This window comes from Cnephaeus nilssonii, assembly GCF_951640355.1.
Source record: "Cnephaeus nilssonii genome assembly, chromosome: 9".
NCBI classification, from domain to species: Eukaryota; Metazoa; Chordata; class Mammalia; order Chiroptera; family Vespertilionidae; genus Cnephaeus; species Cnephaeus nilssonii.
Window position 1 is genome coordinate 26,243,314 of NC_137080.1, and position 27,609 is coordinate 26,270,922.

General features: G+C 40.4%; 1 protein-coding gene across 1 annotated transcript in view; it reads right to left on the bottom strand.

Annotated features, from left to right (window-relative positions):
* Nucleotides 1-4,124: 4,124 nt before the first annotated feature.
* Nucleotides 4,125-27,609, bottom strand: part of TXLNB (taxilin beta) — a gene marked incomplete at its 3' end in the record, with an annotated part of 38,246 nt that continues 14,761 nt past the window's right edge. The window contains exons 3-9 of the mRNA XM_079779663.1: nucleotides 25,536-25,706; nucleotides 21,513-21,707; nucleotides 19,629-19,748; nucleotides 15,776-15,850; nucleotides 8,276-8,368; nucleotides 6,158-6,253; nucleotides 4,125-4,913 (exon numbers count right to left, since the gene is read on the bottom strand). Coding sequence (XP_079635789.1) covers nucleotides 4,125-4,913; nucleotides 6,158-6,253; nucleotides 8,276-8,368; nucleotides 15,776-15,850; nucleotides 19,629-19,748; nucleotides 21,513-21,707; nucleotides 25,536-25,706 — 1,539 coding nt within the window. The remainder of the gene's footprint in view (nucleotides 4,914-6,157; nucleotides 6,254-8,275; nucleotides 8,369-15,775; nucleotides 15,851-19,628; nucleotides 19,749-21,512; nucleotides 21,708-25,535; nucleotides 25,707-27,609) is intronic.

Sequence of the window (27,609 nt, forward strand, 5' to 3'; positions counted from 1 at the left end):
TTGAATCTTTTTTTCCATTCTAGCTAAACAATCCTCTTATTCAAGTATGCTAGGAAATGCCATATTCAGGAAGCCCCTCCCAGATCAGTATGGTCTGGGGTGAGAAATTAAGCAGAAGGCAAAATAGCTGTGTCTTTTGGGGTCTTTCTAGAGAAAATTCTTGGAGTAGTTAGAGGGACTAGGTAGAGGCAAAATGAGCTCACACCTTCCACACACACTCCCTTGCTCTTCAGAGTATTTCTCAAGGACACATGGCAGAGCAACCTGTGGAAACATAAATCTCATGGGAGGCTGGTACTGGAGAGAAAGATCAGCCACGTGATATCTGTCCTCTTCTTGTTAGCCCTGGGCATCATGTTCTATTTTCCTTCCCTTCTTCTCTCTCTCTCTCTCTCTCTCTCTCTCTCTCTCTCTCTCTCTCTCTCTCACACACACACACACACACATACACACCAAGAAATTTTGCAGAGTGTTCACTCCACTACATTCTACTTAGACAGAGTTAAAAAAACAACAACCAACAGCAGAATAAAACCATAGTCTTTGTTATGTGTAGTTGAGACATAGAAGTAACAAAAATTAACATAAACATAAATTAATATTAAAAGATACAACCATTGCCAGAGCATTTGGTGTGAGAAATACCTTTTTAATAGATAAATTATAGTTATTTCATTTAGAAAACACCAAACAATTTGTGTTTCTGGAAAGTAGACTTGGCATCTCTAGAAATAGTTACATAAAGTTGATAAGGACCTTATTCTTTCAGTTCTTATGAGTTACTAGTGGCCAGGTACATGAATTCGTGCACATTGAAAGAAATTAATTAGAAAAAATATTTTAATATTGCTATTCACCCTTTCTCTATAATAGAAGTGTCAACCAGATTCATGATCAATAATAACATATTGAAACACACATGTGTGATTGGCGCCAGTGAGAGCTTTATATGTATTATGCGTGCGTAAGTCAACTTAACCTTTTATAGATGTAGAATAAACTTGCTTAATTAGACCTGCTTTCTGATTTAGCTAAACTTTTTCCAGCCCATTGAAGCACCCCAACTTCTCTTTCAGGTAATTTTCAGCAGTACATATCAACAGGAAGCAGATTATTATTGTAGATCATGCAGGGAGAACAAAGGGTAAAATATTTACAGCAGTGTTTTACTATATTCTGTGCAGTGAGAAAACCTGAAGTCATTTTCAAGGACCACCTTTTCTTCTTTTCAGTTGGGTCAAGTTTCTAAGCTTTCTAAATCTATGTTTTCCAGCTAATGAAAAGAAAACGGGATTCCTCCGAGTCTCCTATCTACCTACTCCAGGACTTCTGGAGGATCAAATGAGATGAGGCACAGGAAAATGCTTCACAGACATTTGGTTAAAGTGTAAAATGTTTGCACCTGGTTATAAAGCAAGTCGTGTTCCTGGGCTGAAGAAACTCCAAGGAGTCTAGTTGCTAGGGAGAGGAAGCCGGGCATTGCTACATGATATCATTACCTGGTGCCCACAGTGACTGTTTCTGGGCTGGGCTGGGCTGTGGGCTGCATTTTGTGCCATGGGGTCTCGGCAGCATTGGCTGTGATTTGGTGGGGTGTTGCTCTGGGGTGGTGGCGGGGTCTGGGTCCCATTTAGGGGAAGGTGAGTGTTGCTTTGTGGGCACCAGGTCCACAGTGCTATTTTCTGTAAATGGCCAGTGCGCATCATGGCAGCTCCTGTGTTGAACGTCTTCCCCCTGGTGGTCAGTGCATGTTATAGCAACTGGTCAGATGGTCAGACATTTAGCACACACACACACACACACACACACACACACACACACACACACACACAGTTATAATTAGTAAGGCATGATTCTAACGCAAAGGACTCTAATAAAACATTCGTTGAATATTAAAATAATTCTCCCAAAGCCTAAAGTTTTGCAAATTTCAAGCAAGTTATTATATCTGAAACTCTGCCCAAGATATATAGTGAGTAATGTGTTGCTATGAAAGCTTTTTGGATGAAAAAACAAACAAAACTTTGGGTATTAGGATATTTGATTTACTGGATTTTGGCTCCTCTCTTGCCTGTTTCTCTTGCTAAACATTCAGACTGAGACTTTACTATGATTATAAAATCTTAGTCCATTCTTGGAAGTTTAGCCTATGTAAGTAGTGGAAAAGGGGACCCTCCAGAATTGTTATGGTGAACATTTGGCTCTGAATTAAATGAATCTTTAAATCTCTAAGACTTCGTGTAATGTTGAATTTGGCTGGATACCCTGTGGTTGTAATATGTTAAGTCTTTAAAAATACATGGGTCCTTAAATAGCGATATGCTCCCCCCACTTGACTAGCATTTTGTTATTATCCTCACTGTCTACTTCAAACAAATTCTATGCAGTTTACAATTCTTATAGCATATGGTTGCTGCCTACAAGCACTTTGTGTGCCTTGGCAGACAGCCACATGTGACACTGAAGAATGATTTCCTGCATGAATAATAGAGGATCTTGCTTTTATCCATTTTTCTACTTGAGTTCAACTTTTAAGGTAGGGCTGGGTTAGATATTTTTTCTTCCTTCTCTCCTCCTTCCCTTCCTCTCTTCTACCCCCCTCTCTCCCTCTCTTCCTTCTTATTGTTTTTTTTTGTTGAAGTCTCCCTTTACCCTAGGCAGAGTAACTTATGCTGTTTTTATTATTAGAGGTTCTTGCCAAGCAATGATAATGTAATACTCATATAGACAACCCCAGGTGTTTCTAGCTTTTGCCTTCTCCTGGACCCTCACTTATTTTTCAAGTCATTTTTGAGTAGGAACGCATTTTTCCTTTGCTTTGTACTTCTGGCAGTAGAGAATTCCTGAAAATAGAAACTGTGTTGGTTTGTAAGCCTCATCACTCATGTTGAGACCCTGTTCTGGAAAAATAATAGCTTTTACTTAACAATAATTGAAATGAGAATTGGGTGTAATTTCCTGATGAAAGAAGGAGCAGATGCTTTGAGATTCTACACTGAGGCAGTGACAGCAAGAGGTAGTGGGAAACCCTCTGGAGGGAGAGGTAGGTGACAGGGAGGGAACTGAGGAGCTGGCAGGGCAGGTGAATATTCTGTCTCAAGACCTCTGTATTACAAGAGGCAAAGGGTGAGGATGGCCTCTCCTCATAGCTTCCTACAACCCTTTCTTTGCAGGAAGCTATGAATAGGCTGGGTTGCAAGGCAATGGGCTGAATTGAGTAGAAGAAGCAGCTAGAAAAAGTGAGCAGTTTACAACTGTGATTTTTCCCCTTTTCTGTTTAGAACCCGTTGTGATCATCTTTGTGTCTATGTACTTTACACAAACTTGCAGTCTAACCCAACTGCTGTTATGTCATTTGATCAATTGGTTGAATTTATTGACCTACCACTCGGTAACTTATTTTTGCCCAACATTACATGGCCTAACTACTTGTGTTGTGAACCCACTACTGATTCATAGATCATGAGTCCCAAGTGCAAGTAAGAGATAATTTTTTGACTAGCATCTAAATATTTTGCATGAAAGAAATTTAAAAAAGGATGAAAGAAATGTATGTAAATATATACATATACTAGTATATGATGCACACATGTGTATATATGTGCATAACTGCACACATATATAGATTCACACATATATACATTGTATGCATTTACACACATGTACATATGTACACATATGCATATGTTACAGATATCATGTTTAAATAGAACCTGGACATCCATTACTTAATATATAATTTATTAAACTACATACGGAAATAAATAGAACATCACATTTTCAGTATTTATATATTGTAGTGGAAGTCTTTAAATACCAAATCTTACTGTTGATTAACAAATTGAATTAAGTACTATCTTAATGGCAAATTAATATAAATTTTCTGTTAGCATGTTTTGTTGCCATTTGGGAAAATTATACTATCAACCAGTGATAAATAGAAAAGCTCCAAATTGAGAACAAATAGCAAAGGCTGAATGAGCTCTGCATAACATTTAAAAATGTTTTGATTCTAATTAATTCTCTTCCGTTACACATCCCTAGCCCTTATGCCTCTTTCAGAAGAGTCTGTTACGATGAAGATGTGACGTCAGGAAGAACAGCCTCCGGAGGCACCATGAGGCTTAGTCTACTTCCTCCATGTTGGTGTCAGCCACTTTGGGCAGCTGGGGTCCAGCTGAGGCCCCTCCTGGCAGGCCCTCAGCTGCTGCTGCTGGCGGAGGCTGCCTACTGGGCTCACATCCAGGCACCCCAGCTGGAACTCTCTCACCTGCGGGGGGTGGTGGAGCAGGACCATTGGCCTCCATCCCCCATAGGGAAGCCTCTACTGGGGACTGTAGGGTCTGACCAGAAGCTTCTGCCTCCAGAAGGGGCTCCTGATCAGCCAGTACTCCAGTGGGAAGACCCTGGCTTTGGGGCTCTGCTCTGGACCCCACAGGGAGATTACTGGCCTTGGGGGAAGGTTCTACCTCATTGCCTCCTTCAGCCCCAGCCTGAGAAGCTGAGGGAGGTGGGGAACTCTCTGAATGGCAGGAAGGGCTCAGAGAGGGCTGCTCTGGCTCCTTGAGGGCTATGTCACCACCCCCTTGAGGACTGCTGAATTCTGGTTGGAATTCTTTGGACTGGTCAAGGGTCAACTCGGAATGGTGAATAACCATAAAGGCTGCGGCCAGGTTTTTCACAGCATTGTGAACACTATTGGCCTTCTCAGCGTCGGCCTCTTCACCCACGGAAACCGTTGACTCAGGCTCTTCGTCGGAGGTGTGCTGACCTTGGTCATCCTTCTCAGGCATTTTTGCTTCTCTGATCTTTTTGTAGAGTTCGTTTCTCTCTTCTTGTAAAGCTCGACAGAGATTCTCTAGTCTCCCAATTTTCATCACGAAGCACTCATATTCTTTGGCTCTTAATGCTTTCTGTGATTTGAAAACACACACACACACACACACACACACACACACACACACACACACACACACAAAACGTCAAAAAGCAAAATTGCCAGAATGTTCTCTGGAGATAAGCAAAACCATTTGTCTAGGAATTTGCCTACCAGTCTCTGGGGTTTGACCACAGAGTGGTGGCTGGACAGACACTTGGTCAGAGGCATCAATTACTATTATTATTATTATTATTTGCATTATATGCTAGGTTCTGGTAGAATTTAGGAAAGAAGGATGGCAAAGCCTCTCTCTACTTCAGTCCAGGACATCTAGAATTGTACATGAATTTTCTGCCTGCAAGACTTTGAGGGAGTAAGTAAATGCATGTGGCAAAATGAATGAGGTAGATTGGGTCTTGGCAGTCAGCAATGCCTTATCTATTCTATAGATAAGCTGCTATATGCTAATCCAGCAACGGTTTGATTTATGTTGATGGATAATAAACTCATGCTTTGGAATTGGTTATAATTTGGGATGAATTGTTACAACAGTAATTATAACCAGAGAAACTCACCACACACTAATTCATGATGCTGGCTGCTCAAACTGTTCGATTTTCCTTCTCTCTAGAAATGTCAGTGTGTTTGTACATGAAATTGTTCCTAATTATTTTACTCCTTCACCCCATCTTTGTGTTACTCTGTGCACTTTAAGATTTTTTTTTACTTGTTTACATGGAAAGACCTTTAGCTATAGTCCTGCCTCTCGGGTCAAAGGCCATGTATCATTGCCTTTATAGTCTCTAAACCTCCTCAGGGTCTGACATAATACCAGTGTTTAAATGCCTATTGGAGGAATTAAACAGTATATCTCCATATCTGTCTATAATATAGCATGTACCCTGGGTGCTTGGGCTGGTGTCTTCTCTCAGTATGTTCAAATCAATGAATTAATTCATGCTGTGCCTGTTATATGCCAAGCACCAGGGAAATTCAAAGACAAGTAGGACACTCATCAAGCCTTCAAGGAATTCACAGTCCTGTAGGCCTGCTGCTGTTTTGGGGGAGAGTAGGCATGTGACTTAAGGGATATAAGGCTCTTTAGAAGTCTAGGTAGGATTCTAAATTACTTTGCTCTAATTACTCTATTATAATTTCATATGTCACATCCCAGAAGAAATCAGTCCTTTTTCAAAGGTCAGCATTGGGATATAATGTTCTAGGTATGAAAGCTTTGACTGGCCAAGGGAAAGTAAGCTCAGGGAAAAGCTCCCTCACCTCTTCAATCATGTCCAGCAGAGCTTTGTTACAGTTCTCAAACCTGCCCTTCCACGTGGCCGTGTCCTTTTCCAGCTTCTTCATTTTCTTAGTTGTCTGCAGAAATTAGAGTTGTTTTAATATTCATCCTGAAAAGTTAACCTACCAAAGAAGCTATTAGTTCCATAGGCGATGTCAAGGAAAGTCCTTTTGTTCCAGCTGTTGAAGCAAACACAAGCTCTATGTAAAGGGATGAGGAGTGAGCGGGGAAGTCACCATTTATTCCTACGCCATCGAGGTCAGGGGCGGACAAACGTATTTGCACAGGAGCCAGTTCAGGAAAAAAAAGGAAAGTACTTAGGGCCATGCTGTTTTGTCACTGGTTTTTCTCTCTTTTAAAATAAAATAAAAAATAGCTCATCCTTCTCAGGCATTTTCGCTTCTCTAATCTTTTTGTAGAGTTTGTTTCTCTCTTCTTGTAAAGCTGTCTTTTTGAACCTGAAACTGCTCATGATCCTGGTTGTAGGATCTCCTCTCTGCTTGGATAAAGTAAAAGACAAGGCACATAATGCAGGAGCAGTGACCTGGATTTACCACAGCTGGCACTTGCTATATGTGCCAATCTGCCTGAGTCTGTGTGCCCTCAGAGGCCAGAGGCTGGGCCCAGCTCTTGGCCACTGGCCTCAATAGAGGAGCCTCGAGTGTTTTTTGTTTGCTTGTTTTTATTTATTAACTAAGTTAGTAGTTTATGAACTTTTTAAGGTAATTGAGTTCTTTAGGAATTTGATGAAGTCTATGGGAATACACTCAGATAAATGCAAATATGCATATCAAATTTTTTGGCTATAAATGAACTCCAGATTAAGAACTCCTACTTTTAATCTTTAAGATTTAGATTTCTCTTTAAGATTTATTCCAATCTTAAAAGCTATATAATTTTAAATTAAAACAAATTTTCATGCTTTAATATTCATTTTAAAACTCTATAATTAAGTTTTTTTAAATGGACAAATCCCTCCAGGAGTAGGAAAACTGTAATTATTAACAAGTGCTAGTCTCCTTACGTTTGCTCACTGAATTGTGAAATTTATCTTATTATTTTATGAAAATATTTTGAAGAGGAGGCTTTCTACACTTAAAAATGGTTAATGCCAATGTTTTAGAAACACAATTGTGATGCTGATTTTGTTTTGGGACAACACTGAATTAAATAAGATTTAAGTGTTATATCCCACAATAATATGAGCACCTTTTATTTGTAAAAATTTTTTTTAAAGTTGAAAGCCCTTTTAAAATATGTTAATTTATTTGAACTCCATATTCTCATGAAAGAAGCAAGGGGGGCTTTGCCTTGAATTGTATTAAAAATAAAACTGAGGGAAGTTGAGTGAATTGTCCAATGCTACTTGAGGTGTAAGAACACATCAGAATTTCAATTCATCTTCTTATTCAAATACTCTGTCAGTTATATCATACTACATATCTTCTCTTTTAGGAAGGATCTCATAAAATGGCATTTTCTGCTTTAAAATTCTACTCTTGCATATTTATACGAAAGCTTTTTAAAATATATATTTTTATTGATTTTAGAGAGAGGAAGGGAGAGGGATAGAGAGGTAGAAATATCAAAACATGGATGAGAAACATCATCGATCGGCTGCCTTCTGCACGTCCTTTACGGGGATCAAACCCACAACTCAGGTGTGTGCCCTGACTGGGAATCGAACTGGTGATCTCTTGGTTCCTGGGTCAGTGTTCAACCGCTGAGCCACACTAGCTGGGCTGAAAGCTTTTTAAAAACTTTTTTAGATTAGATATATATTTTTTCATTTCAGTATGAACAACATAATGTTAAACTGTTAGCTCTTCTTTTTTTTTTTTTTTAAGCCATCCATGGACTAGGAAAAAAAATCTCCCTCAGAATGAAAATGTGTTCAAGTGCTTTGGGGCTCTTTTTAAGATTAATACACAGATATTTACCAATGAAAAAATACAGCCCAAATCTCATTGGCACCTATAAATATTTCATTACTTCATGAAATGCACTGGAATATCTTAACAAGAGAAAATGAACACAGTGGAGAATTGCCCGTCAAAATAGAAAATGTCAATATTTTGTGTGGGGTAAGCAGTACTCACTTTATCCATTTCCTGTTTGAAAGTGGCAAACACCTCATTGCTTTTTGTCAGTGTGCTCTGGAACTCTTCAAACCGCCCAGAGTAGAGGGTGAGCTGTAAACGGGAGAGAGAGGATCTATTTTAGGGCTCCTTTCTGAATGCTTCCAGAACACAACAATATGTCATTGTTCATTATCTGTTAAGATAAATGATTTAAGGGAATTCTAATGCAGTGTTAGTAATAAGTTCAGTTCTTTTATTTACTACGAGATTAACCGAGGTCAGTGACTATGACTGAAGTACGTCTTTAAAGAAAAATGAAATAATAAAATAGGTCATTACCACTTCATTGTATCATAAATTTTTACCAACAAACATTTATTGAGCTCTGAACATATGCATGGATTGTATATACAAAAGTATTTGACATGTGGCTCCCACTTTTGAGGGACCTGCAATCTTGATGGAAAGACAATCCCAAAGACAATCTAACTAGTGTTCAGTGAACATAAAGTGCCAATGCAGATAGAGGAGGAGCCATGTTTCTGGGGGAAAGGTGAGCCTTGAACTTGGTCTTGGAGGAAGTGAGAATGTAGACAAGTGAAAAGAAGTGATAAAGGAAATGTGGGCCGAACATGGACGGGGGCTGCTGCCCTTTTGCAGGCTGTGCCACTGCAAGCAATTTCCATTTCCATTTTAGACATTGAGGTTTTGTGTATTTATGAATATAGTGTTCTAGCCAATAGCTGTTAAATGTCTCCTCTCATCAAAATCAGTTTCTTATATCAGTTTCCTACAGATGGAAATAATGAGTCTGGAGGAAGGAATGCCTTTTTCTGATTTGCACAAAACTCCATTGTCTGGGTTAGCATTGGCAAGTGTGCGGCTCACCCGGGAGTATAGGGAGAAGCCTTTGTGTCTCCACATCCTTAGTTCCAAAGCTTGCCTTTGGGTGGGAATAGAGCAGGACAGGAAAGGAAGGAGGGTAAATACTTGACTGTTATGACAGTCAGACAATAATAAAATGTTGTGTTTGAAAATAATTTTAGGATAGCATATTTTGGGTGATTGATTTAATATGGCTGATTTGAGTGATAAAAGTCGGCATTTTAAAATGAGTCTTTGGTAGGTACCCTTGAGTGTCTGGAACAGCCCCAAGTCCTCAAATGGGCACAGAAATGTCTTTTGTATGAAGAAGCAAGCTTACAACACCCAGCAACAAACAAGAAACCAAGATTGCCGTTGGTAGACTGGGATGGTTGGATTATTGGGCAGATGGCAGGCACCAACTTAACCAGCTGGTGGTACTTGTGATATTTTCCTTTCAAAAGCAGAGAAGAGAGGACCAATTGAAAGCCAGTAGAATGTAGACTTCTTAGTCTTGGAGGTGGGAGCGAGAGAGAGCTTGTGGGAATCAATCCCTAGAACTCATAAAATATGCTTATCTAGAATAGTTCATTCTCAAATGATTCAGAACAGCAGAGTTCTTATTGCAGTAAAGATCAACAAAATGATAACATAAAACCTTTTCATTGGGTATAATATTTCCAAAGAAAAGCCAGACAACAGCTGACCATCATTTAAAATCATTCGTTAGCACTGTGAGTATGTGACAGAGTTTGGGTTAGCTCTGGTGGTCTAAAATTTGATTCCATGCATACAGATTAGGGAGGACTGGGTAAAGGGGCACTGGGGAATTCATGGCCAGGGAAGTTTTGCGTGCGCGCATGCACATACACACACACACACACACACACACACACACACACACACACACGATGTATAAGACACTAATTTTATTACCTGTAAATGCATTCTCAAAACAGATTTAATTCTGTTTTATTTTTTCAAATTCCTGGCTGGGATCCAATTAATTTATTTCAGGGCCCATAAATAGGTCAAGCCTCTCAGTTTGGGACTGGCTACTAATATTGCACATGATCTGGTGGCCTCCAGTGGGAGTAACTACCCCCAACTGATCCTCTTCACCCTCTATCACAAAATCCATTTATTTGCATTCTTGGCCAAGCAATCCTATTAACTTCTTTTTCTTGCTTCCTCTCTTTTCTTTTCCAACTTTTCAGTAATTCCAGCAGAATTACATGGGTGTCTCAGATACTATGGTCTCCCAAGCCCTCTTGCAGCCTGTTAGTTGCAGGTTGCAGAGTGGAGAGGGCAGGAGTGATCGCATGCATGGTCCATCTCACAGAGGCAACCTTGACAGTTCTAGTGGGAGTAACCACATCCACCCTTTTATTTAGGCATAATGTTATTTTTATTGTGTCAATTGGGCTGATTGAGATGACAGACATATCCACAGTGCCGGGAAATAATGTCTTGCTTCATTACCACCTTTTCTGGCCTTTTTCTAATGATTTTTTTCAACTTTTCCCTTTTAAACAGTTTTAAATTTTGGTAAAATATACATATCATAAACTTGACCATGTTAACCATTTTTAAGTGTATAGTTCATTAGTGTTAAGTATATTCATATCACTGTGCAACCAATCTCCAGAACTTTTTCATCTTGCAAAACTGAAACTCTATATCCATTCAACAACAACTCCAATTTTCCCCTTCCGGTGACTGTTTTTAATATTCTACTTTTCTTCCTATTTGACCCCATTACCATATATGGCAAAACCTCTATGGGTTATACCTTTCTCAGGTAACCAACTCTAACCCTCCACTTATACCACCTAAAGATGTATACTTCCTGTTTACTATATGGATATTTGTTTGGTCGTATTTTTCCTCTCACTACTAAACATGGTGTATGTTTGTTTGGATGTGTCATATTTCTGCACTCACTTTGGTATTACAGAGAAGTGTAGAAGGAACATCCCGAGGTCATCCACAGTACCTCTCTCTCCTGCCAGAGGCAGAAATAGAAACAAACTGTTCTCGGGTTAGTAAACAATAATTGTCTCAACATTTCTATTTTAAACGGGCTGACACACACATTCTTTTAACCGAGCACCAAATTTAATTACAGACATTCATAGCATATAGGGAACAGAACTGTGCTCAGGAATTTTCTTAGCCAACTTGTGAGATTTGATTTGGGAATAAATCCAAATATAATAGTCGTTGCAGAGGACTCTTCTCCCATTGTATATTGATAAGGTGAGGACTTTGGGGTTGAAGGACGATGATTACCCATCTCTAACGGTTTACTCACTGATCTTTCCCCTCGGGCAGTATTTTGTGTCTGCGTTGCCAGGGGTTGCTGACTTTCCACCTCTACTACCATCTTCATCCTGATCGATCCAATGAACACTCTATTTGTAGTGATGATTGCATCCCATTGATCATCTCTGACATTTAGTCTATTGCCTTGGTTTGTATAATTGAAAGCCAGACATCTCTTCCCTAAGTGAGAATCATGCCCCAAACTGGCAAGCTGTTTGACGGAAAAGTGACTTCCGTCCAGGAAAACACAATCCGTCTCTGACATTTCCCTTGCTCAGATGGAAGAAATGAGAACGAAGGCCTCCCTTCCTCTCAGCCACCCGTTTAAAGACATTGTAAACCAGAGGAAGTGTTTGAGTGCTGTGCGAAATAATCTGTGATAGACTTTGCTTTTCAAGGTTTAAAAGTTTCACAAGTATAATATTGATACTTGTCAAGAGGAACTTGTCTAAACATGATTACACACAGGGATTCAGGGCCTTTATATTCTTGACGATTAAGTAGTTATTGGAGTTTGAAAGTGCCTTGAAGACAAAAGAGATAGACAAAGGTGGGTCCTTGTAGAGAGAGCCACGTGCCATGGAAAATGGGGCAAAAGAGGAGAAGGCAGGGTTAACTCAGTTTACGGCTACACTTCTTCAGCTCTGGAAGTTCTTTACATTCACGAACTAGAGCTGAACAGGTTCTTGATATCATATTTCCAGTGGTTCTTAAACTTTTGTGCAAAGACTCCCTTAGACTCATATATCCCTATGTGGGTCCTCACCTATGAAATAGTACTGGTATTAGCTCATATACTAATTAGCATTTTTATTGACATTACTAGAAGCCCGATGCACAAACATTCGTGCTAGAATGGGCTTTCCTTTCCCTGGCTGCTGGCACCGCCTTTCCACTCCAGCCCAGCCCCTTTCCACTCAGGCCCTGGAGCTGCCTCTTTCTGCTCCAGCCCCACCTTCCCACGCTGCCCAGAGGCCCTGAGAGACGGGGGTGGGGCAGAACGCCTGCGTCATCGCCATGGCGACGACACAAGCATCCCGCCCCCATCACTCAGTGCCTGTGTATGCAAATTAACCGCCATCTTTGTTGGGTTAATTTGCATATCACTCCTGATTGGCTGGTGGCGTAGCAGAGGTATGGTCAATTTACATGTTTGTCTATTATTAGGTAAGATTGTTATAACTAGAGTGTAAATTTAATTAGGGAGGGATTTTTGTCTTTTATTGATTATATCTCCAAAACCTAGAAGCATGCCTAGCACTTAGTAGGTGCTCAATAAATATAAGTTGTATTAATTATGTTTATTATGATCTAGGTACTGAGCTAAGTGCTTTGCATGCACAATATGAAAAAAACTGCATATATTTACATATTCATGAACTAATTTTTCTTTTAAACATTTAATCAAATATATGAATAATTGCCATCTATAGCCATAGGTGCATGATTGAGAACTGATATAATGTCAAAAACAACTACATTTTGGATAGCAGCTGCTGCCTTGTATGCTGTTATGTTTTGGAAATATTGAAAACTAATGGGCCTCCTAGAGGACTCCAGCTTGGGATCATTAATCCATTACATCATCCTGTTTTACAGACAAGGAAATTTAGGTCCAGGGAGGCTTAGGTGCATTGCACAGGGTCACCCAGCTTTTCAGCAGAAGAGCCAGGATTCTGACCCTGGCCCCTGGACTCAGGTCAGTATTGAGGGATGAACGAGAAACATTGGCAAGTCTAGAACCCCGGGATAAATGCTTTTTCAAGTCTTAGGGGGATATAGGTGGAAAGTTAGGGCACACCTTTATGTTTTTATTTTATAGGTCATGTCATCTGAATGAATCACTCTTTAGCCCAGAGTCATATGATATTAATATACTCTTCTCAAGTTCATTCTATTCATTTAGCAAAGAGGAGTAGAGATTGCTTGTAACATGATGTGAATACTTGCAAGTATTGTCTATTGTATCCCTCAAGGCTGTGTTGAATAGGGAAGAGATAGGGCCAGAAGCCCTGGCTTGATTCTCTCATGCCATCAGTTGGTGAGGTCACACCTTCTCCCCCTGCCTGGCTCTGGTTAGAGTGCCACCTCTGCCTGTCACCAGCCCCACACTGTGATATGATGGGCTTTGTGACTGCCTGAAGGATGATCTGGAGTTTATGACTCTAGACTTTAGTCTTTTAACCCCAAGTTCCTTCATTCTATTAATAGTTAAAAACTTTATGGCTCTAATGTTGATGTAATTAGTATTTTTACACTATTTTGATATATTACTGGGGGAAAACAATTCATTTTGCATTCAGTACACACATTGGAAAAGTGTGCTTTAGGAAGGTTAGCTTTCCAGATGTTATCTATGCTTTTGTCTATGTGTGGAGAGCGGCTTCAGCGTTCAGACAGGATCAAACCTCGGACTGACTTGTGGCAAAGCCACATACAAGTCCCAGCTTGGAGGGCAAAGCCCTCCCAACACAATTATAGACAAAAGGCTATGGTTGTAAGCTTGACCTTATAGTCCGGCCCTGCAGTCCTAGGTAGCTAAGGGATGTAGGCTGTGGGGGGTGTAGCAAGTGCTGCCAAAACAAGGCTTGACAGAGTTCAGAGAATAACAACAACAGGCAAGAAGCAGATTTGAAATTCACAAGAACATTGTAAACATCTTCCCCTTGTTTTGCTTTGTGTGATCTGACTATAAAATAAAGCTTCTGCTTACAGTCTGTGTCACTGTTTCCTTATCCAGGCACAGTGATCCACCTGGCCCCAATTGTATTCTCTTGTCTGTTTTCTTTAATCCTTCACTGCCCCCACTCAAGTTCACCACCGGTTGTGCTGGATGCAGTTCATCTATGTAGTGGTATAATTTGTGATTTTAACTTTCTTTTTGTTATTTGCCTTTTCTTTTATAATGAACAAGTATTCAGCAGTTAGTGCATAAACATGGACAAGTGAATTGCTCACATCTTTAATGCTGTCCAGTTTGGAAGGCTTCTGATTTTGGCACCTTGTGTGAATTGTTCTGTGTGATTTCACAGTTCCTGTAGGACCCTGGGCATTTCTCCAAGCAGGGGAGCCAGAGCCCCTGTGTGGGCCAGGGCAGAATGGTTCTCCTGGAACCTGACAGGGAAGGTTTGCCAGGACGGGCCATGGCCCCGAGGCCCAGGAACGATGGACAGGTCTTGCTTTCCCCCCAAGTCAGATGCTGCATGAGGCTTTATTTTTGATTCTGAAATATGAATTTCCTTAATCTAGTCAAAACATACACATGACATCATAAAGCCAAATGAGAATAGTTCCTGACTTGTCTGCCATTTGCCACTGACAGAGCCAACCTCTGAGAGCACAAAAGTTTGGGTGCTGACTCTTATTTTTCTAATTTCCTTTTATTATGAACGAGAGGCCCAGTGCACAAAATTTGTGCATGGGTGGGGGTGTCCCTGAGCCCAGCCTGCTCTCTCGCAATCTGGGACCCCTCGGGTAGGGTCTCTAGGCCTGGCCAGCGATCAGGGGCTATCGGGCTTTCCTTCCCCCAGATGCTGGCAGCTGGCCCCGCCCCCGCCGCTGCCACTGCTTGCCATCTGTGCAGCACTGCCCCTTCCTCCCCCGTCACTGGTCACCTACCTCTGTGGGCAACAGGTGTGGAGTGCTATTGCTTGGCTGGCCTGGGCCTCCCTCCGTGGGGCGATCAATCACAGGGCCCCCAGATTGATCACCCGCAGAGGGAGGCCCCGCCCACCTGGCTGGGGCTCCGCGATCAATTGCTGCACAGAGGGTGGCCTGGGCCTCCCTCTTTGGGGCAATTGTGGGGCGATGGCAGCCCCCCCCCCCCACTGACCAATTGCATCGCATCTGCCTTGGCTGGCCTGGCACCAGTGTGTGTCATAGCGTGGTCATCTGGAAGGTTGTCCAGACGGTTGTTCTGCTGTTTAGTTGTTCAGTCAATTTGTATATTACGCTTTTATTATTACAGATAATATCAAGCAAGCAAGGACATTTTCAGTAGTACAGATGGTGCATCTGAACGGTTTACATTTTATTCTTACCTTAGTAGGGTGATGGGGAAAGAGAGAGAGAGGACATATGTATGAACAGGTAGGTGGGAACCTGGACACCAGCTTATTCTCATTGACAATTTTGGTGCCCTTATTTGCATGGATGTTGTTGGTGCAGAGCATTTATTTTTCTTAATAGACATGAAGTTATTCTTTATTTGCAACTCCTGGCCCCCTCTCCCTGCCACAAGCGAGCCCTCTGCAGCCCACCTTTGGTTCACAGCCTCTGACTTGGGGACAGAAGAAGAGCACACCCCATGCATGTTTCCCCTCACTTCACCTGAGCCTGCAGGACTGTCTCTTGTTCCTTCAGCACTTTGGCCTGAAGTTTCCACTCTGCTGCCTGGTTCAGCAACTATGAGAAGAGAGAATGCAGGAAATGACAGTCAGATTGTCTTTTAAATTACCATTTGGTTATAATTTGTGTATAAAACATAATAACTTGCTAATTCACCCACTCAAGTAATTTTGGGAGAACTTTGTAAAGACTCTAAGAAATATAAGAAAACAACTAGTCTCAGTGGTTGGATTCTCAACTAAAAATTAGTGGTTTTATTTGGGGGGAAAAGGGGAAATCATTTTCAAGTCAAGCATGAATTACACAAAATTCGACCTCCCACCAAATTCTGGCAGTCCTGCCCACCCATCATTTGGCCTCTGCTTGAACATATCCAGAACATCCCCACCTGGGACACTTTTGTGAATAACTGTTTCTTTATATTAAACCCAAAGTTTGTCGCCTAACCAGTGTTCTCCACCATAGCAGGTATTAGAATCTCTTAGGGAGCATGTCTAAATTCTGATTCCTCTCAGAGAACGTGAATAAAGAAGTTTAGGATGTGATTGGAATCCATACTTAGAGCAAATACCCAAAATGATTTGGATGTTGGTCCATAGATTATATTTTGAAAAACACTGGGTTAGAAATTGACCTATTGCCCCAAATCCTGTGTAAGTTTACAAAATAAGGTCCCTCTTCCATAGGTAGCCTTTCAAATACAATCAAGGCTCTCATAGGAAACAGGATCAGAACTCTGAGCTGTGGGGTTAAATTCAAGAACTTGTTTTAGACATAAAAATGACACAGACATGTTATTTTTAACTTAAGAGACATGTTCACTTATTTCTCCATTTTGATGTAGGGTTTTGGTCTTTTTTTGGGGGTATGGGCCTTCATAATGGAACTTACAAAGGTTTATTTTGTTTTACAAAAATGATATCCATGATGTGCTATATAAGATTTAGAGATTTTTCTTTTTTAAACAAAGGTGCTAGACCGACAGATACTTGTGAAGCAGCTTGATTTTTTTATTTTGTAGAGTTTTACAACATTCTCCTAGTCTTTTATAGCTACTAACATATAATTTGACAATTGTTTCTTGCTGTTTGCTTATATCTAGTCTTTCAAAAGAAGCATTATTCATAATTTCATAGAAACAACTTTCTTTTCATACTCCTATTTCTTCAGTTAATGTGTGATTCTGTTGATTTACAGAATAGAAATACAAGGATAACCAGACAGAAAAGGTTTGGGAGCAAAGGGCTGATTCTTGGTCAACTCCATCTTACTTATTGGGGGCAACCATGTGTAGACAGTCCAGAGCGGCTTACTAGCCACAGGACTCAACATGTTGTGGGCATCAGTCAGCAGTTTGTTTACAGAGAGGATGGTGAGCATCATGAGTTAATCTGGTTAGTGAGGCAGGTGGCTGTCAGTTAAGAAGATTCTCATGTATTTGAAGAAAGGCTGATTTAAATTTTCTTCTTTGTATTTGTCTCTACTGTAAAAAAGTGTCCATGAGGTCCATGTATTACATTTGTAATCAGAACAACAACAACAAACCAATGAAACCATTTTTTAAAACTTAAAGATTGGGGGGGATAAGGACACATATGTAATACCTTAATCAATAAAGAAATTTAAAAAAACTTGAAGATACCTTTTTTTTCTTATCTTAGTTTGTCTTTTTTCTCATGGCTCGATCTCTCCATTTATAAGATGGGTTTTATATATTTCTCTATACCTCCAGCATGCAGCGAAGGTGGATTATTATAGAAGTGAAGTAATTTGAGTGCTGTGGGGCAGCTGTGAGGCGGAGGGCCCCTCTGGCCATCTGAGCAGCATGGTGGCCGTGTACATGGTCCCTGCTTCCTAAGTGGGTTAAGGAGCCCTATTGTGCTGGGTGGTCCCTGGCAGAGGGGAGGCAGGTGGCTGCCATTTCTACCTGGAGTGAAGGAACCCCCCAGCTCTGAAGTGATTTCATCACTTTCAGAGAAAAGTATCAGAGCTAGCAACGGGGTCAGTGGCCGGCCAGCTTTGAAGAACCGAGGGGGGCTACTTTTCTTTGACTCAAAACCTGCTATGTTTCACTAAACTGGGATAGGAAAATAGATAGCATGGGAGTTTCTTGTTAAGGCTGGGTCGGTCACCCCACGTCTGCCCCCCAGTCTCCCTCACTGAACCTTTGCCTAGATGTTCCTCTGTCATGTCTCACATGTTATTGACCACAGGTACTGATCCTCTAGGAAGCATATTTTACCTAATGGGATAATTATGCCAAAGTAGAGTATTTGTTTTCTTATATGTATTTCTTTCTTTGAGAGCTAGGTTATAGATGGATTAATAAATTAATCTTTTTATTAAGAGCACATGGACTTCTGATTTGAAATTATTCAGTGGCCACTAGGTTATGTACTCCAAAATTTGTCCTTTTGTTGCTACATTTGAAAACCAAAATTATTTTTAAATTACTATTCTAACAAATTGAAGTGGTTCTGATCTGATTTTCAGTAAAGGCAAAGCTCGTGATCAATTATTAAATGGCCAAATTCCAATGATTGGCCTATTGACTATGTCTTAAATCTCTCTCCCCAGCAATAGACACACACTTCAACTTTTGCCTCTGAAACATGCCCCTGAGTGTGATGTACCATCACAGAGCTTGGGCTTGGGGGCAGATACACTTAGGTGTACTAATACATCTTGGTCCCTTAGCAGTGTGTGACCTTAATTATAAAACTGCATATCTTCTTTGAGCCTCTCATCTGTAGAATGGCCCTACAGCTGTCCAGAGTATTAGAGTGAATGAGATGTCAGTAAAAGGTACCCCTCAGTTTCTTAAGCCAGAAACTCAGGAGCCAAAGATGACTACTTTCCTCACTATTACCTTCAGTTCACTGCATTGCCTGCTGGCTTTGCATTGAAAACATAACTTTTATCCATGTCCAGCTCTCCTTCACCACTGCCCCCTCCCTAATTCACGCCATCATCGTAGCTCAGCCAGATTGCTGCCGTAGCCTCCTAACTGTCTTCTTGCTTTCTGGTCCCTCTTTAGTTCATTTTCCACCCAGGAGCCAAATTCATCTTTCACAGATGCCAAGCAGATCATGCCACTTCTTTTGCTAAAGCTACCCAGTCCTTTCTCATTATTTTCAGAATAAAACCCAAACTACTCTCCAAGCCTACAAAGCTATACAACCTGGCGCCTGCTTCCCCCTCCCACTTCATTTTGAAACTTTCTCCCACGGGGGTCAACATGTGCTTGCTACCTTAACCTTTTCCTATTTCTAGAGGATGCCAAGCTGGTTCTAGCATCAGGGCCTTTGTCACTGCTACAGACATTGCTACTGGAGACATCCTTCTCAGGTAGGGCTCAGCTCAAGCCACCTCCCCTGCAGGAGGCCTTCCTGGTCACCCGGTCTAAAGTAGGTCCCCTCCTTCTGCCCCTTCTCAGTTCCTCCTTATTTCCCTGGTAGCACTTATTATTATCTGAAATTACCCTTCCGTGTGTGTTTGCTCATTAATTGCTTGTCTCTTTCCAGTTAGACTCTAGTCTCCAAGGTGGGTCATGACCTTCTCCATCTTGTTCACCACTGTACCCCAGGACCCAGGATGGTGCATGGCATATGACAGGCACTGGGAAAAGATTTGTTGAATGGATGCATGACTGTTTTATGTAGAAAGTCGTTTAGGTACAGTGCCTCCTACCGGGCTGGCCAATTTAGTCTCCAGGGGAGCTCAGGGTCTTTCTCTATCAGTCTGTGACCCTGAGACCATTCTCAAAAACAACTTTCTCAGGGTCCTGTGACCCCGAGGCAGACCAGACAAGCACACTGACTCAGACGATAAGTACATATTCCTTTTCGCGTTTGTGTCGCTCCTCTGCTTCCTTCATCATTTCTTGCGCCTGCTCCAGTTTCGCATCCACCAGCTTCTGCTGCAGTTCTCTGTGTTTAAATATTTTATCCAGATGCTAAGGAAAAAACAAAGTGCACATATCAAGCTTGACTTGCTATTGGTGCTGAAAAATATAAAATAAAAAGTAATATTCATGTAAACACACATTCTCCAGGTGTTAAGATTTTTAAAAAGAGGGGAATAATAAATGCATTAGCATCGCTATGGCTTTGCAGAAGAGCCATGAATTGGTGAAGTCCCCTGCATTTTGCATTCGCAAATGTGGTGGCAAAAGGTGGAGGTGCCAGAACTCAGCAATTATAACTCCAAAAGGTCCCAACATTATTTTTCTAGAATTGGTAACTATTAGATATGATGCTGGTAATATGCCAGGCAGCACGGACTGTGGTGTATATCATAACAGCACTATCACTTGGTATTTTGGCACTTTCTATGAATATAAAACTAATTTTAAGCACAACATTAATATAGTTTATCATGGTGATCGTCAATTTGCATATTGACCATCCACATCCTCCATGTTCTTGCTTCAAGGATTGTAAGGAAGTTCTGGGGTACCAGCACGTGGCCCTGGATCGGGGACTAAGGCAGGAGCCCCCTGACTTCAAGTCTGTTGCTCTGGTGGGCAAGACAAGGCCCAGGGCCTTGAGTGGATATGCAAATGTGCAACTGTGTGCCTCCACCCCTTTTGACCTCTCTGCTAGCTTGGTCAAGAGAGGCTTCCAACTCGACCCCAGTGTGGAGAGTTTCTTGCTCATTAGGAGGCCCCACTGGCAAGAAGACATGTGGAATTCTATCCTTTGGCCTTACTTAGAACCAGTCCCAGGAATTTACAACCAGTCTACCAGGCCATTCCCATTTGAGATCTTTCTGACGAGTATGGCTATTTTCTTTTTAGCGCCTTCCTTTTTGCTTTCACCCGGTCCTCCACTCTGGAGCAGTGTTGATCTTCCTGACAAGATGAAATGGTCGCATGGCATTTTGGCTTATTATGAGGAGTTGCTTGATTTACCTCAGTGGTGCTACCACGTGCCTTTGGCTCAGTTGTTTCCTTAGCATGTTGCCAACAGAACCACTTTGACTCAGTTATGTTTAAAATGTGGGTGGGATGAGAAAAGACATATGATCAACAAAATCCTGATGGGACTTCAGGAGTCTTAAAAACATATTACATATTAAAATATAATTTTGGAATAATTAAAGATCCTCATAGTCCCCTTAAGGTAAACGATTAAAGCAAACCTCTTTTTGTGGCTGTGGGTGATTTAATCTCATAGCCTCTGCTTCCCGTCTATAAAATGTGGATAATATATTATTATCTAGTGCATAAGATTGTTGAGACAATTAGGTGACATTGTATGTATAGTTCTCAGCACACGACCAAAACTAAACTCTGAATCAATAATACCATGATGGTTATAATTATTACATTATTAATACTTGTATTGGCGTGTGGGGTATTTAGAATACAGATCCTTAATGACATGGTGATTCTTAAGAGGGAGTGTGTGCTATATTTCTTGGCTCTGTAGAGAGAATTTTAAAAAAGGCTAAGGATAACTGTACTCATAGCCTATCACTTTCTATTTATTGCCTTTGCTTCACAGTGATTCCAGTTTTGAAGAAATTCCATATGACTTTCAGCCAGGTATTTCACAATACCATCTGTTTTTATTTGGCTAGTAGAAGAAATCCAATCCTAAATATTAATCAATTGAGAAGGCTGGTCATAACTTTCTTATTAACCACGTTCCCTACCTTCACAACCCAGATCGGGATCTGTATCCAGTGCTTCCAAGTTGTTTGATGTGGTTCTTACCTCCTCTCTGAGCTCATACTGGTCAATGATGCTTTTCAGTTTCTCTGCGAGCTCCGTGTTCTCCTGACACAGCTTCATGTTCCGCTCACTCTGCTGCTCAATCTGGGCCTGGATGTCTGTCAGGGTACTCTGGAAATGATTCGTGATCTCCTTTCTCTTCTCTTCCTCCTCCCGTGCCCGCTGAAGGGTTTCCTCCTGTGGATGAAAATCTTCCATTATACTAGTTTACATGCACCCCGGGTTTATAGGATTCAAGGTCAATGAAAGGAGATTCATGTGCAGGGGAAGCAGGATGTTTCTTCTTGGTTCTCTAGAGCCATGTTGCTCAGCCCCAAAATAAATGTATGAGCAAAGGTTTCCGTTGTGAATACACAGTCACTGAGAGCAGGTGCAATGAGAGCCCTGACTTTGATAGCTGGTGATGAATAGGCTTGTTTTAAAGATGACGGGTGTCTGCGGAGTGAATGAACTGCAGCGATTTCTAACAAACATACAGTCACCTGGTTTTGATCTCTTGTTTGTGGCCTGGGAAAAAAAGACCACTTGGTTTCATTGATAGATGAGACAGATCATATATATGTGTCTTTGGTTGGTACAGAAAGAACAATAGATCTTATTTTCCTCTATAAGAATTATGGGATGTGAACCACATACTTGCATGACCCAAGTTTTGTAAATATAAAGTGATCGCAATGTATACTTTTCCTTGGTAAGAAAAAGGTTTCATCAAAAAGCTTGAAAAGGAAGCTTAAGATAGCTAGAGATCAATTACAGCAATCAAAAATGTAAAAGGAAATCTTAAAAAAATACGTTGACTATTTTATTTCTGAAGAACAATCATCCCACGTGTCATGTAGGGTAATTGCAACATTCCATTGTTCATTGTAAATTTTGAATCTGAAAGGAATATTAAGTTTCAAATATACTTTAACTCTAAAATGAAACATCTAATTTCCCCTCTTCAGCTTTGTTAACATTTGCAAATTGGAAATTAACTTTTATGTCATTTCTGTTCTCTTTCTCTTAAAAACCAAAACTCTCTTTTCATTGCTAACTACTAACAATGTACCCATATTTCCCCCATATCTATATTGAAAATTGTTTGCTTTGTGATTATTCCTCTCATTCTTTTAGAATAAAAGGGTTTAATCTTGCTCCATCATACCAAAGATAGAGACACTGCTGACAAGTGATATAGACTTTGTAGGATTCCTTTCAGTTTGGATTAATTGTTATTATGAAAGCTTGCTTCATTGTTGGCAAGTGAAATTACACTGTATTTAGTTGCCTATTATGATCAAATTATGTAACAAGATTTTTTAAAAAAATGAAACGATAATTTAAACAAAAGTAATTGTGCAAATCTTTATTGTGATAGTAGAATAATGTGATCAAAATAAAAATTAATGCTGAAAGTATATGCTCTGGGAATATTTTAATTTATCATCAGGTGTCCTCTTTCCTTTACAATTTTAACATAGTTTCTAACTTTAACATGACTCTGATATCAGAATCATAATTTATTCATGGTATAAACATTTGTTGAGTGACAATATCTTAGCGGTATTGTAGAAGATAGCTGCACTTCCTAACCTGGAAAAATTAACTATCAGAGATCTTATTTCCCTGAATTTTGTACGCTAACCAACAGTTACTCTACATATTTCACTAAAAATGATTATGGCCGTTTGTTAAGAAAAATGGAATATACGTATGGTAGTGGTTGTTTCCTCATTACTCACAATTAGCTTAGAAGTCAACAAGTTCCTAGTCATAGCCTTACAGACCATGATCTGAATGACATTTGCATTTATAACAATTCCATTCATGAGTGAAAAAGTCAATGGAAGAAGCACCCCATGCTACTCTGTAAGTACAAGTTTTTCATTGGCAACTGGATGCCGAAAGAAGGTATGGGTGTTATAAGGGCATTAAACACACATCAAATCATCATAGCACTCATTTCTGGCCCACAAAGTGGTATCTTGTTTTTTACATTGAATTGTTTTTTAATAAGAGGAAAAAAAATCTAAAATTATCTTATAAATTTTGTATCAATTGATAAGGAAAATGCAATCATTTGAATGGTGTCTGAGATAAAAATTTTCTTTATCAAGCACATTAATCAAAGTGAAAATTAAGGCAAAGAAGATTGAGGGTCACAGTCTGAATATTAAGGAAATAAACTCTGCAAGCATCATTATCCACCTTAGAACCGGTGCTGTGCCTGGCACGTGATCCGTAGGTGTTCAGTAAGTGTTTATTTAATGAATCAATGAATTGTTAGTTTATATATAGACATACGAGTAGCTTGAACTAGACGATTCCTATAGTCCTTTCCACATTAACATTTTGTGAAATTCTGTTATAACATATCATACTTATTCCTTTACTGAAATAATGTTGCCTAAGATACTTAGCTATTCCTTATAGGGCAGTTCTTTTTCAGTATAATTTGAGGCTCAGATTTATTGCTTTGAATATATGTAGTACTTTGTTGAAATGAGTCCATATTTCAGACTTTCACTGGTCTTTTTCTAAATTAAGTTGAATTGTGAGGTTTTTGTGGGGGTTTTGACTCACTGAAGAATCAATTTTAATAAATACTAGTAAGCGCTAAATGTTATGGTGATGGAAAGAGCTATGCATTCTCTTTCTATGTCTTCCCAAGTTTCTATCGTAATAATGATACTAAATTCCATTGTCTGTATCTGGAGGCCATTATTGAGGCTGTGTGAGTATTCCCACAGGGCCCCCTGCCCTTGCCACTTCCATCATCCCATCTTTGAATGTCACCCAAACAGACCTTGGCACATTGTTCCACTTTTAAATCCCTTTGTTGATAAATCTTCCCACTGTATCTGGTTAATCTCTCTCCTTTCTATAGAGCACTAGTGAAAGTCAGGAGATTTGTGTAAACACAGAGCGCTATTCCTGGAGCACATATCTTGAGTTGCGGAGGATGCTCCCCTCCCCAGGCCCCCATCTAATCTTATTGTCCTGAGAGCAGTGATTGAAGAGATGCCAGAAGCTCGTCTCCTACAACGCATGATTTTGGGCGTTAGAATTCATCACACTGGCTTCCCATTTCCCAGATATCAAAAAGCATTTTTCGAATACGAGGGGACATTATCCTCTTCTTTTTTTCTAACTTCATTGTACAAACTCATCAGTGATTTTAATCTCTCTGTTCCTTTAAGTATTTCCTTTTAAACACATCTAATAATAACTCTCTCCCAGGAATATTGGCGTCTAATTAATACTTGTTTGTCAGAAGTTTTAGGATCTTCCGCTGGAAAGGGGATTGTGGACACATGCAGTATTATCTTGGAGAGCCCTGCATCTTGCTTCATTGAATGGAGCTAGTGTCTGTGTGTAATCAAATTAAGCACACTGCTAGAGGCTTACGCTGTAATTAATGAAACCCATGCAGGCTGAATGAAGTGGTCAGTCTATTATTTTGAGATTGAATAATTAAGTCTGAAGAGCTTCAGTGTTTTCTCAAGTAACTTCTGTTTTCAGATGACTATTGACATTTTGGCTCTCAATTTTGCTTTACCGTGTCAATTAGCTTTGTGTCAATTTAATTCATGTCATGTAGATTTCATTATCGTATAAAAATGTTGCATTTTTACAAGTTTTTATTTTAAAGAGTAGAATGAAGGCCTACCTAAGAAACAAAACTAAACAAGCTCAACATAAGACAAAAGCCAGGGGAATGGCATACATTTTACTAAGGGCCTGTTCTGTGTCAGGCACTATCTGGACACCGTACATATGTGCCCTCATTTAATTTTCCCCCACCCACACAGTGAAGTTCCTATAACCCCCTTTTTATGGATGAGGAAACAGGTGTGGGGAGGTAAAATAATTCATTGAAGGTCACAAGTGAGCAAGTGGCAGGGGTAGTATCTGAACCCAAGTCTCTCTGATTCTGAAACTCAAGCTCTTTCCAGGAGTAGCAGAGGCCTGTGTCTATGCAGCAGGCAGGAGGGCGTTACGCAGGGCCTTGGTCACACATACCTTCAGTGTCTTGTTGTGTCTCTGCAGCTCCCGACACAGACTCTCCAGTTTGCTCCGAGCGAGGATAGCTCTGCTGTGTTCACTTTGTAACTGGTCCTTTTCCTTTTGGATTTGGGCCTGTTTCTTTTGTAGGAGCTTTAATGTCTTTTGCTCAGTGCGATGTTCATCCAGCTAGACGGGGGCGTGGGAATGCAAAAGGAAATGGCAAGAATCTCTTTGGAGTTGATAAAAAAGGAGCAAAAGAGGAGATGCCTAAAGATCACTCTGTGGTTGTTTGGAAATATTTCCTTTGTTATTATCACCGTCCCTCTGGAATCAAATGATCCTCACCAATGTTACCTCTGTAGTACTTGTGGATACTTTTTTCACAGCTTAACATTCACAAGTTTTTCCTTGTCATCACTATTATTATTGACCTCTTCTTACTTTTATCTTCTTTTTCATGGTCTAGTGTTAGCTCTCTTGAGTCTCTCTAATGATGCCAGTCAATATTAGAAAGGCATGTTTCAGAATCTGTAAACTGCCAGAAGTCATACTAATTAATGCCCAGCATTGGGGTTATGGTCAATGGTGTGTCTGCTTGGTTTACCTTTAGTTTGCAATACTTTCTCAAAATAAGCTTATAGATACTATTTTAAAGAGTAGGAAAGAAAAAAAGCAACCTCCTGGTAGAAAGAAGATGAAGTTTGTGGGATGTGATAAAGGGGGAGAAGGCACCCCTTGACTATCTAAGCATTGGCGATTTGCCACCAAAATTTCACAAATAGCCACTGCACAACTTAGCATGATGACTAGAATCTGTAACGTGCCCTGCTCTCTGCCCATCCACATACCCCTCGTGCTTATGCTGAGTAAGTCATGACAGTTGTTTCTGCTGAGCACGGTGGGGTCTCCCTCCCCCCGCTCCAGCAGCCTTAACTAAGCATCAGGGACGGCGTGGAAAGTGGAGCCAGTGCACCCTGGACTTTCCATCTCAGGATCCTCACAATCTGGGTGGGTTGCCAGATAAAACATGGGACCACTTAAAATTGAATTTCAAATAAATAAGGGATTATATTTTTAGTAAAGATATATCCAAAGTATTGCACAGGACATACTTTTACTAAATAAATTTGTTGTTTGTTTACCTGAAATGAAAAGTTAACTGAGTATTCTGTATTTTTATTTGATAAATTTGGAAACATTTTTTTAATCCTCACCCAAGGATATATTTTTTATTGAGTTTAGGGAGAGAGGAAGGGAGAAAAAGAGAGAGAATAAAGAACACCGAAATGAGAATCATTGATTGGTTACCTCATCTATGTGCCCAACTAGGAATGGAACTCGAAACTTAGGTATGTGCCCTGACCAGAATCAAACCTACAACCTTTTGGTGTATGGGATGATGCTCCAACTGACTAAGCCAACTGGCCAGGGCAAATTTGGCAACATTTTTATGGAATTCTAATTGGGTTGGGGCAGTTTGAGGGTCAACCTTCAGCAGCCCTCAGAGATTAGCACACTCGAGGAGAGTGGATCTCAGATTGACATTCAGTGTGACCACAAGCAAGTGCAGTCCTTTGTCCAGAGCCATGCCCTCTGCTGGACTCAGTCTGATCACCTGAATCACGCTGGTTAAGCCAGGTACGTACTTGTCATAATAATGACCTTGTTGCCCGAGGAAGAGGGAAAGCCCGGGAAGCCCCTCTATGCTTTAGGACCTAGCTGTTCCTGGTGCCTCACAGAGCCCAAGGCATGAGTCCTGATACACACACGACATGAGTCCTGATATGTATCTCAGCTACCCTATCTTGAAGAAGCATTTGTTCTGAACTAGATGAACAGGACTGTCACACTTTCTTCAGTTCACAGATTGTTTTACTATTACCACAGGGAAATGATCATGATACACCCTTGCCACATTTAGGTGGTGATAGTCATACATGCTATTTTATCTTCATACTTAGGGGAAATATTTACTTATTAGTGAGAATTAACATCAGAAAAAACTAGGCCCACATTACTATAAATATTGATATCCTTCTTGAATTTCAATTGGAAAAATCAATTATATTTTATTATATATTTTTCACGC